The sequence below is a fragment of the Salmo trutta genome, chromosome 4 (assembly GCF_901001165.1).
Source record: "Salmo trutta chromosome 4, fSalTru1.1, whole genome shotgun sequence".
In the NCBI taxonomy this organism is placed as follows: Eukaryota; Metazoa; Chordata; class Actinopteri; order Salmoniformes; family Salmonidae; genus Salmo; species Salmo trutta.
In genome coordinates, this window is record NC_042960.1 from 59,632,998 (window position 1) to 59,644,795 (window position 11,798).

General features: G+C 40.0%; 1 protein-coding gene and 1 long non-coding RNA gene across 3 annotated transcripts; one reads left to right on the top strand and one right to left on the bottom strand.

The window, feature by feature from the left end:
• Positions 1 to 2,244: 2,244 nt before the first annotated feature.
• On the bottom strand, positions 2,245 to 6,729 carry LOC115192745 (bile acid-CoA:amino acid N-acyltransferase). 2 transcript variants are annotated; one of them, XM_029751561.1, is made up of 11 exons: positions 6,354 to 6,729; positions 6,010 to 6,206; positions 5,786 to 5,885; positions 5,495 to 5,685; positions 5,187 to 5,356; positions 4,165 to 4,284; positions 3,966 to 4,048; positions 3,764 to 3,857; positions 3,537 to 3,617; positions 3,263 to 3,404; positions 2,245 to 2,832 (listed from the first exon to the last, which is right to left on the bottom strand). In XM_029751561.1, the coding sequence occupies exons 2-11, from the start codon at positions 6,203 to 6,205 to the stop codon at positions 2,702 to 2,704; spliced, it is 1,308 nt and encodes a 435-aa protein (XP_029607421.1). In that variant the 5' UTR covers position 6,206; positions 6,354 to 6,729; the 3' UTR covers positions 2,245 to 2,701. The 2 variants fall into 2 exon arrangements, with proteins under 2 accessions (XP_029607421.1, XP_029607420.1); XM_029751560.1 differs by lacking the exon at positions 6,354 to 6,729 and having other exon boundaries at positions 6,010 to 6,332.
• A 987-nt stretch (positions 6,730 to 7,716) lies between these two features.
• LOC115192748 (uncharacterized) lies at positions 7,717 to 10,501 on the top strand. The gene is made up of 3 exons (XR_003877988.1): positions 7,717 to 8,752; positions 9,029 to 9,586; positions 10,454 to 10,501. It is a non-coding gene; the product is annotated as an uncharacterized LOC115192748 (long non-coding RNA).
• The last annotated feature ends 1,297 nt before the right edge of the window (positions 10,502 to 11,798 follow it).

The following is an 11,798-nucleotide window of genomic DNA, read 5'->3' on the forward strand; positions in this document are numbered from 1 at the left end:
GCTCGCCAACAAACCCATTGGATCAACACCCTCATATGTGCCCCCAAAACTTTCATCTTTGGCAACTATAAACAAAAAAAACAATGTCCAATGTTTTGGTAACTACATGCACATAAAGTAGCACAGAGATGAATTTGCGATCAAAATGTGTCTACTTTAGCCAAACATTTTTCACTTACACTGAGCAGTCTGTCAAAATCTAAGTAGTCACATACTTTTTTACCTCATTCAAGTACTTGATGATAAGAGATCATTAACCTTGCCATACTATATCAATCTCAGACCAGTGGTGTAAAGTACTTAAGTAAAAATACTTCGTTTTTTGGGGTATCTGTACTTTACCTTTTCAAAAAGAAAATTATGTATTTTTTACTTTTTTTATACATTTTCCAACACCCAAAAGTACTCCTTACATTTTAAATGCTTAGCAGGACAGGAAAATGGTCCAATTCACAAACTAATCAAGAGAACATCCCTGGTCATCCCTACTGCCTCTGATCTGGTGCTCACGAAACACAAATGCTTAGTTTGTAAATTATGTCTGAGCGTTAGAGCGTGCCCCTGGCTATCCGTAAATGTAAAAAAAAATGGTGCCTTCTGGCTTGCTTAATACAAGGAATTTCAAATGATTTATACTTTTACTTTTCATACTTAAGTATATTTTAGCAATTGCATTTACTTAAGTACATTTAAAAGCAAATACTTCTAGACTTTTACTCAAGTAATATTTTACTTAACTGATTTGCCTAGTTAAATAAAAGAAAAAATTAATTACAGACACAAATACATCTCCTACAATGTTTGTTTTTCTATATTGTTAAGTAGATGAATAATGGATAAATTACATTATTACAGAATGTTTCCCATTGGAATTTAGAGGTGTTTCTTTAGAAATTGGTTAAAGATGTGATGAAATAATATTCCTCACCTGTGACCCTTCCCTGAGCATCACTGACATAGTGCCCAAACGCCTCCCAGTAGTCTGTGTCTTCAGACTGATGTAAAGAATGTAGTGTGACCTCCTGTGTTGGTGGTAAGTTCCCCACAACCACATGGAACTTCTCATCAAAGAGGGCTCTCCATGGTTTTACAGTCAACACAGGAACAGAATTCATGTCACAGATTGTTGTAATGGAAATGTCCTCTAAAACAAATGCATTGACCCTCTCGTAATAGAAACTAAGAGAAGATGAACCTTTGTTTGTCTGAACTAGCTGAACCCTATATTACAGAAATGTTCTGGTGATAAGGATAAAAAATTATATTTACAGAAATGTTCTTGGAAGATTTTGCCCTTACAAGGACTGCCCGTGCGTATTAATGAACTATGACTTAATGTATTAGATCACTGTCCTTGATATCCCACATACTTTGTCATCAACAAAGAACCAGATATCACCAGTTTAACATCTAACTCCAGACAAAATATTGCATGAAACAGCCTTTATCATGGGTCTCCTTGACATTGAAATCAATTAATAACATTCAACAATGAACATGTCAGAGCGTACATTTCTCTAAACTTTACAAACAATATTTATCAGACCTCAAAACAAAATTTCAAAAAGTGCTTTAGAGCCTTTAGTCCATACAGCTATGGACATCGAGCAAGAACTGTTTATTGGAAATCGGAGCAAACAGGCTAATGCTAACACATTTCTTAAAGGCCCAGTGAAATTGTGAAAAGGATGATAATGTCCTTTTAGTGTAAGAACGGTATAAAAAGACTGTCTGAAATTTCAGCCTGCTTTGGTGGGTTGGAGTTTTGGCCTCCCTGCTAGGCAGGATGGACAGGTCAAATGGACTTTCCAATTTCAGAATGGAACATGCTGTAAAGCTGTAACTGTAATTTCAAATAAAAGTCTCAAATATTAGGAAAATGTCTATATATTTCAGTTGTTTCAAAAACTTTGCTCTGCTATTACCATTTATTACTGTAGGTGTTGGGCTGAACGAGAATTCTGTTTACAATGCTCTGCTTGGAGGGGGGGCAACTGTAGGGCGAGTGCGTGACCTGAGTTAGTGCCCGAGACATGATCATTTTGTACATTTACATTACAATAGTGTCGCTTGAGAATCGATACCTCTCGAGAACCTCTTGATATTTTGTGAATGAGAATAGCGCCTGTTTCCTTTTGACCATTTTAATATAAAACAATCACAGTAAGGTACTTAACTGTTATCCAGAAATGATTTGATATTCAGATAAAAACTGACCATGAAAAAAAGGAATGGGGTGAGTTCTTACATTTTCAAACGCTTTCCTTTATTCAAGGATAACAATTTGACAGGCATTTTATACAAACTATTAGTAATAGCGCCTTTGTAAAAGTAGAAATACACTGTAGTAAAAGTTATCAGGTTTAGATGCAATATTGCTTGTGACAGCAGTAAAACTGGAAAGAAAGCAGTGATAAGGTCTATTTAATTGAAATGAAAGACTGTATGAAACATTTGTAAGAATGCACTAACTCTGAGAGATCTTCGTAATCCTTGAACGTTATGGCTCGTGTAGATCACCAAAACCAGGAGAAAAGGAATGACACGACATTTGGATTAGGACATCGGCTCGTTGAGTTATGTGGTTTAATCCCACGCACACTTGTGTCAACATAATTATTTTTCCTTACATCTCTGATGAGAATTAAGATAAGTCATAATTACTAAAATTTTAATAAAATGTCTGTCTCTCTGGCAGATTTCACAGATTTAACGGTGAGGTCACATCTGTGCTTCGATATAGGTGCTCCTCCAGAAAAGAAAGGATCTTCTTCCAGGAGTCTTCCTGTGCGTGACCGTGTGGCGCTGTCTCTCCTCCCCAAAGAACCACCACTGCAATCAAATCAGGAGGGGAAGCATCAAACAAAAAGAGAACAAGTGTGATTATTCCACTGCTTCACACAACCCATTTCTATATGTTTGCTAGAAACAGCCATGGAAACAGCCATTACTTTTAAATTGCTATTCAGACTGACAGTATGTAATGTACTTGATTTAAATTGTATTTACTGCCTCAGACAAATTACTCCCCGTTAATGTTTTACATCTCCAGGCAAAACAAACAGAATATGTGACGAGAGTTCTTCACATATTACCAGACAAATGAGTCATTGCAACCATATCACTGTGATAATGTGTGTTGTACTGTCGATTAGCAGTGGAAAATTACACATCCCCAAAACAGCAAATAAGATACTGTCAAACTGTCTCTGATAATAACAAGGACACAAACACACCACACACACAACCAACGTTAAATTACACTTTTGTTTTGTCCCAGCCACAATGAAGTTGCTGGCACGGATATGAGGACTATACGGCAGTTCAATCAGGTGACCAGCTCCAGGGTAGGACAGAGTTGTCAGCAGGTGACTGTTCCCTGCTTTCTCCATCATCTGCTTCATCTGAGGAGGCACAAGAACTCTGTCAGTTCTACATCAGTGTTGGGTGTCAAAAACATAATGTAAAAAATTACAGTAGAACCACTTAATAGATATTTCTGCAGCAATCCAAGCATTGTTAAAACATGTACTCACGTCCTCTGCTGACTCAGTGGCAGGCCAGTTTTGGTCATCTTCACCCACAATCATTAGAACAGGACATTTCAGCTGCCCCACCTAACCAGGACACAACAGTAAACCATGGGGATAGACAATGCTACATTCCTTATAAAGTCAAACAGACAAGGGAGAACAGCTATAAAGTGAGTACAATGAGGGTATAGGTTAAAATCAGGGTAAAATCCAGTTTGAGTTAAACCCACATCCACTTTCTTGGTTGGATCAGTTGGAATGGGTAGGAGCAGATCCCGCCAGATCACTCGATTCTCCTCATCATAGCGAGTGTTACGGACGTTTCTAGGAAATTAAACACATAGACGAGTAAGTTATATTGAATTATTATTAGAGGATCAAAGTGGAAGCACAAATGTATACACATCTTTAAACACGTGATAATACACATACTTCTTAATCTCGCCGAAGACATCAGAGAGTGAGCCTTTCACCGGCTGGACATGACTGCCACTCACACATACCAAACACCTGGGCTGAGAGAGGACCAACAGTTTAAGACACCGAAATACAAACACACACAGACAAAAACACAAATATATACACACATCTCCACTATTATTCTGCCAGTGCGGTATGAGCATTCTCCTACCTGAATCACAGTGGAGTACACGGCCATCCCCAAAGCCACTGAGGTCCCAAAGGACAGGCCCAGTATCGCTATCCTGTCCCCACACACCTGAGGGTGCTGTTTTAGAATGGTGAACGCAGCCTAGAGTGAAAAATAGAACATTTCATTTGAACTACAACTGTGGTTAATGTGTCCGCCCTGAGAATGGAATGTTGGGAGTTCGATCCCCGGCCAAGTCATACCAAAGACTGTAAAAATGGGACCCGATGCGTCCCGGCTTGGCCCTCAGCATTAAGCAGATAGATTGGGGATAAGGCCCTGCGATAGACTAGCGTCCCGTCAAGGGGGTGTATCATGCTACAGAAACAGATGTGGTAGGCTCCTGCCCCATGAGTCATTCCGGCTCACACAAACCAAGGCTCGTGCAAGGCTACTTACTAAGACTGTCGTACAAAACTTGATTTTAAATTGTTACCACAGCAGTCATATTTTGCCACAGGATATTCTGTTTCTTTATTACTGTAGTAATAACTTTATTAAATATTAATGTAAGTACAATAAAAGTGGGAGAAGGTTACATTTTAGTAATTTAGCAGACGCTCTTATCCAGAACGACTTACGAGTGCATACATTTCTCATGCTTTTTTTATTGTAGGAAATAGGTCTAGTTGTCCAGTCACGTTCTCTTTAAGGTTCATACTTCAACATACATAACCCAATGACACATTTTACAACACACTATTAAGATAAGAACAAAATCCAGTGTCAGTTCCTACAAATAACAGTTGAATGTGTAGGTTGCGCAAGGGATTGGTTGCACAGACAAGGTGAACGAACCTTTGGATGAGCTTTGTGGGTTTAATTACCTACAGCTTATAGCTTCCTTCCTGAATAAGAACATATCATATACAGAGCATATCACCTTGTGAAAGTAAAATATATGTTATATATCAGTTGATCACTGTCATTTGAGGCACCTATGACACTAAATATGACAGTGCAGATCAGCCAAAATGCAGTGGTCTAGTAACATATAGTGGTACCTCAAAGTATTCGTTCCCCACATGAGAGGTTGAGCCTCCAGAGGTCCGGGGTGTCATGTACTCCAGGGCCAGAGAGACAAAGCCATGCGACGACAGGAGGGCAGAGCGATACTCCACCAGACCGCCACCCCCACCCCACAGGTCCAACAGGGCAGGGAAGGGCCCGGGTCCTTCCAACACAACATGGTCTGTTCAGACCTGGGCTATATGCACTCCTCCTATAATAATCATATCTAAATCATATCTTTGGATGATTTTAATTGTAATTATTGAAAGTGATGTGTATGTTGCTAATAACTATGACATGCCTGGTGGCAGGAATAGGGTCCCTGTGACCCCTCCCTCTGTGATGTCGACCCTGCGGACTCCGGGGGCCATGTACCAGCGCTCTGTGACAACACTCGCCAGGGCCACCTGCTCTCTGAAGCCCTGACTCATGTGTCCGCTGTACACAGAGATGTGCACTACCATGGGAGTGTGGACCTCCTTCTTCCTCAACCTAAAATTACAAGACATTGTTTATAATTCAACTGGTGACCTTTGATTACAAAATTACAACTTTATCAATGTATTATTTTTAGGGTGGAGTTTAAGTTTACCTGAGTCCAATTCTACTGCCAGGTACTGGTCTCATGCTCCACAACAGTCCCATGGGTTCCACGCCATCATATGTCCCTCCTAAACTTGAATCATTGGCAACTGTAAAGATATTTGGGTAGTTTATGTGAGAGGTTTTTAAATATGAATTGAACTCTTCAAATTATTGATAACTGTACAAACAAACTTCAATGAAAATGTGTGACATTAAATACAAGTAGCCTACCATTTACAAATCCTGTAGCATCACTAACATAGTGGCCAAAGGCCTCCCAGTAGTCGCCATCATCTGAGTGGATCAGCGCATGCAAGGTGATATCTTGAATTTGCGACAAATTTTGGACGATTAAACTGAACTTTTCATCGATTAGTCCCCTGCACGGATGAAGCAAAAGCATGGGCGTCTCTGCTTTTTCCGTCATCCTGTCAAAATTGCATAGAAATTTCCTCTCAACAAAGCGACACCGACATATAACGTTAGTAAATTGCTTAAATTGTGAAATGAGATAACAAAGTTAAGGAGGATCGAAGTTCATGTTGACAGACTGAGCGTCATAGGTTAGTGTTTACCTTACAGTAGGCTACTGTGTAACAACCAATTCAGTAGCATCACACAGCAGTTTTTATCGCCCGCACAAAAGAAAGTGGTCTAGTATACCATATTCTGGAAGTCTTAATTAATAACGTTAATGTCGCCAGCTTCTACAAAACGTAGCATATAACGTTACGCAGTTTTACCAACTTGCCCGTGTTGTTGTCCTAACAACTGCTGTAGGAAACGGCCATTGCAATTAGGTGTCGAGGTCTACTGTATTGGGTTGGCAAATTGTGCCTTACAAGATTTGCATTGCGTTTCTTATGCTTCAAAAATCAAAATTCCTATGGGCTAAGTTTCTCTCATGAGTCAAATTGAAAACAGTGGAAGTCCGGGAGTGACAGGACTGGGGCAGAGCGAGACAACGCAGTGGGGATTTTTTAAAGGTGGAACATGGTTTGCCAAATTAAAGGAGGCTCGACATATTGTAGAGGAAGTTAGGTAGGCTAATATGCTACAGGTTTTTTGGTAGAACACTTTATTTGAACGAAGTTTTGTAACCTATGTCTAATAATTGCTACAAAACATTGTATAGCTTTTTTTATAATATTTTTATAGCAACGAACTGGAGGGCTGAACTATTTAGTTGCATGCCAAAATTACATTCTGAACTGAAGATCATGATTTGGTGATTATCGGAATCAGGTGTGTTAGCTGTGGCTGCGGCAAAACTGTGACACTAATCAGGCCCTCAAGGACTGGAATTGCCCACCCCTATATGTGTTTTTGGCCAGAAGAAAGATGTTTGAAATAATTTGGAAACCTTAATTGTCCATCTTGAGGAGTGGGACATTTCCATGCGAGAGAGATATACAGTACCAATCAAAAGTTTGGCCACACCTACTCATTCCAGGGTTTTTCTTTATTTTGACTATTTTCTACATTGTAGAAGAATAGTGAAGACATCAAAACTATGAAATAACACATATGGAATCATGTAGTAACCCCAAAAAAGTGTTAAACAAATCAACATATATTTGATATTTGAGATTCTTCAATGTAGCCACCCATTGCCTTGATGACAGCTTTGCACACTCTTGGCATTCTCGAAACCAGCTTCATGAGGTTTTCACCTGGAATGCTTTTCCAACAGTCTTGAAGGAGTTCCCACATATGCTGACCACTTGTTTGCTGCTTTTCCTTCACTTTGCGATCCAACTCATCCCAAACCATTTAAATTAGGTTGAGGTCGGGAGATTGTGGAGGCCAGGTCATCTGATGCAATACACCATCACTCTCCTTCCCTTGTCATATCCCCCTGTATGACGCATGACTGGCACAGCGGTCTAAGGCTCTGCATCTCAGTGCTGGAGGCATCACTACAGACCCTGGTTCGATCCTGGCTGTATCACAACCGGCCATGATCGGGAGTCCCATAGAGCGGCGCACAACTGGCCCAGCGTCGTCCATGTTAGTGGAGGGTTTGACCTGGGTAGCCTGTTATTGTAAATAAGAATTTGTTCTTAACTGACTTGCCTAGTTAAATAAAGGTTAAATAAAATAAATAAATGTACCCATAATTCTTGTTTCCATGTAAAGCTTGTTCGCAATAAACACAGCCATTGAAAGAGAGAGGGAGAGGGACAGAGAGAGGAGAGCTCTCATGTAGGCAAATTACATGACATGAGGAGAGATGGAAAAGATGACAATACTGTTTCCTCTATTTTACAGCTTCAAAGGGCTCTCAGTAGTGTGACAATTAACATCTTAAAAATATAGGAAGACGCTAAATAAATAATGCTAAACAAGTAAGATTCATCCCATCAAAACAGAAGGCACAATGTATAGGCTTCAGAGTGAATTGGAGAAGGCCTAAACCACTTAAAACGTAGCTCCACTGTAAACGAGCTAATGGCTCTTTGTACAGTCAACTGGATTCAGTTCATGAGGTTGAGTCAAAGATATTTCAGATAGACATAAAAAAGATGAATGAAAATGCTCTTCAAACCACACATGGTTTACCATGTAACTTTTTAAAGGATACCATGCTGAAAAAGGGAAAACTTGAGAGAGGATGGATTCACCATATCCAATATTGAAGTTTAACAGCCAAGCTGCTTCATGGCCTTTATTTTAGGGTCCATAAGGAGGAAGCAGGAAGGACGGTCAAAAAGAAGATGTGGTAGAAGTGTTGACACAAGTATAGAAATGGAGAACGAGAGAGATGCAGAAGGAGGAAGGTACATAGTTTGTTCGAATGTACCAGTGCAAAGAGAAAAAGAGAGTGCAGATCAAGAGTTGAATACATAGCATTACAGTATATCAGGAACTACATCTCGAGACAGCTGGACCAACCAGACATTACAGAAGCTGAGCCCCAGAATCTACACGATGAGGAACCTACTGATATTCACCATTCTCTACTTCATGACAGGTAATAAGCGTGTTATAGCACTCTATAACAATGTAATAACACCTAGTTAGTCTTATAATAACTTTTACTCTAGAGTATGGACTACCAATTTGTTTTGGATTAATATGATGCCACCTCTGTTTTAAAATGTCTCATCTCAATATTGATATCTGCATTATTGAGGAAAGTGTTTACTTCCTAAGACTGTGATATGGGGTAGTTTTATCTACCTTAGTTGAATGCAGTGACTGTATAAGACCGCTTGCTAAATGACATAAATGTAAATGTCAATCTCAGGTTGTGTGAGCTGCCTTGAAGTGGAAGGATACTCACAACTTGCTGTAGGACTAAGGTGGAGCTAGAAGTAAAGGAAGGTGAGAGACTTTCACTTTAATTTAACAAAATAATTTTGACAGTCTAATTCCCTGTGTGATGAGAATAACTAGTCACGGCGGTCAGTCAACTAAGGGTGAAAGGAAAGACTGAGGTTATTAATAAAGGCTGAGGTTGTTTCCATTGACAAATAACTGCTGTAGGAGATCATTCACAGTGATTGCTTATCTGGGAGGAAACGCTACCATCAGCTGCAGGTATCCAAATGACCATAAGGACAGAATTAAGTATTTCTGCAAACAAGATGGTCACTTCATCTGTAAATACAATATAGATTTACAATCTAGAAAAGAATCGAACGAACAAGGTGATTTTTTTTTGTGTCTGACAAGAGAAGAGAGAGAGTCTTCACTATGACCATCACCAATCTGACTGGGGAGTATACAGGGATATTCTGGTGTGGTGGGAAAACTACTTCCTGCATCGCCCTGTTCACTGAAGTACAACTTAAAGGTATTAATGGTAAGTGTAAGGATTGCAAGTTTTTTTTTCTTCAATTTATTTACATTTTAGTCAACAGAGAAATAAGGCCTACTAGTATATTGGTCACAAAGCTGATATTTTTACTTTGGGTTAGATGGACTGTTTATTTGTGTGTTGCTTTGAATATGCAGAGTATTCTATAGAATAGCCTTCCATAGTACAAATACAGTCAGCACTTCCTGTTTTGTTGCTTACTTTCCTTCTCAAATTGTCTTTCCTTGTGTCCTCTTTCTTTGCCTCCATCTTCAATCGCATTGGAGGAGATTATCCGCCCCTCTGACCTTTTCCTCCAATGTATTTTTAGAAGGAGGCTAAGAGAGAAGACACAAGTAATCAAGGAAAGACACGTTGGGAAAGACCCCTTTATTTTTGACACTTCTTGTGGTGAATCGTTTCTGGGCATGCTCAGTCATGAGATTGTGGTCTATGAAGGGGTTGGGGGTTTTGCCAGTTCCTTTTTACACTTCAATTGTAGTCTTTGCTCTGTGACGTCAACCATAGTCTGTACCATGCCCAGCTGCCTATTGGTAATTTCAACCAATTAACTGTCTTATGTTTTCATAATCAAAGATCTGTGGTGCTACTGTATTGTGCCATAATTTATGTTTTCTTGTCATAAGAGACTGTCTCTGTGAACAGATTATGTTTAATGTTAAGTGGTTAGATCATTTGATCACTGCCGATATGAAACATTTAATCAAGCACAATTTGCATGTGAAGATCATCAACATCATGCATTGCACCTTTATAATAGTAGTCTATTGTATGTGGGCCCACTCTTTGTGTGGCTGTAATTGTGGAATGCAGTTAAAACATGTCCAATCTTTTTGTGCCTCTAACCATTAGCGCCACCCAAGACCACCACCGCAGTGACCACCACCGCAGTGACCACCACACGCAGTGACTACCACCGCAGTGACCACCACCGCAGCAGTGACCACCACCGCAGTGACTACCACCGCAGTGACCACCACCGCAGTGACCACCATACTGAACACCATGTCTCCTGCGTCTTCATACATGTCACCATCAACACTAAATGGTAAAGACAATGTAATTTTGATAAGTTCATTTGGTTCTAGGGCAGGTAGCTTAGCAGTTAAGAGCATTGGGCCAGCATGAATCCCCAAGCCAACCACATGAAAAATCTGCTGATGTGCCCTTGAGCACAGCACTTAACCCTAATTGCTCCTGTAAATTGCTCTGGATTAGAGCGTGCCAAATGACAAAAATGTTAAACAATTTTCTCTTCTTAACAGCTTGCCAATACATACAGTAGGAGTCTTTTGAAGAATAGTTTAACTTTGAGTCTCAAAGTTTGTTCCGCTGCTTACTAAGTTAAACTGAAAGGACTGTACTGTATGTAAGCAGCACAGAAGAGCTGATTTCATGGGGTCTACTATCTCGCTCTGTGTGTGTGTGTGTTCCAGCCAGCTCTGTGGTCATCATTGTGTCTGTGAGTCTTGCTGTGATGGTGTTTGCTGTCATCCTGGTCATCGTCTACATCAGTAAATGCAACAGAGAGAAAGGTGAGAAACAAACTTTTTTTATATATATACACACACACGGTCTCGTACAGCTAACCTTGTGGGGACACACAATTTAGTCCCATTCAAAATCCTATTTTCCCTAACCCTAAACCTAACCCTAACACGTACTCTTACCCTTACCCTAACCTTAACCCTAACCTCAACCCAAAAACCTAACCTTAACCCTAAACCTAACCCAAGCTACTAACTCTAACTCTTAACATAATTCTAACCCTGTCACTAATTCTAACCTTAACCTTAAACCACCTAGAATTAGCATTTGACCTCGTGGGGATAAAGAAAATGTCCACAGGAGCTGTCTCCTCAACACACAGGGTAAGAGCAGAAGGAGGAATAATATAAATGTTAGTGTGTGTGTGTGTGTGTGTGTGTGTGTGTGTGTGTGTGTGTGTGTGTGTGTGTGTGTGTGTGTGTGTGTGTGTGTGTGTGTGTGTGTGTGTGTGTGTGTGTGTGTGTGTGAGAGAGAGAGAGAGTTTATGTAAGTGTGTGTCAAACTATGTTCTCTCTTTCAGCATGTACTCCTCATCATCTTCTTTCTTTCTCTGCTCATCCTCTTCCTCCTTTCCCTCCTCCTCCTCTTCTTCCTTCTCTCCAGGGTGGCCATGGTGATATAAAACTGCACCCCCTATAGCTAGACTCAG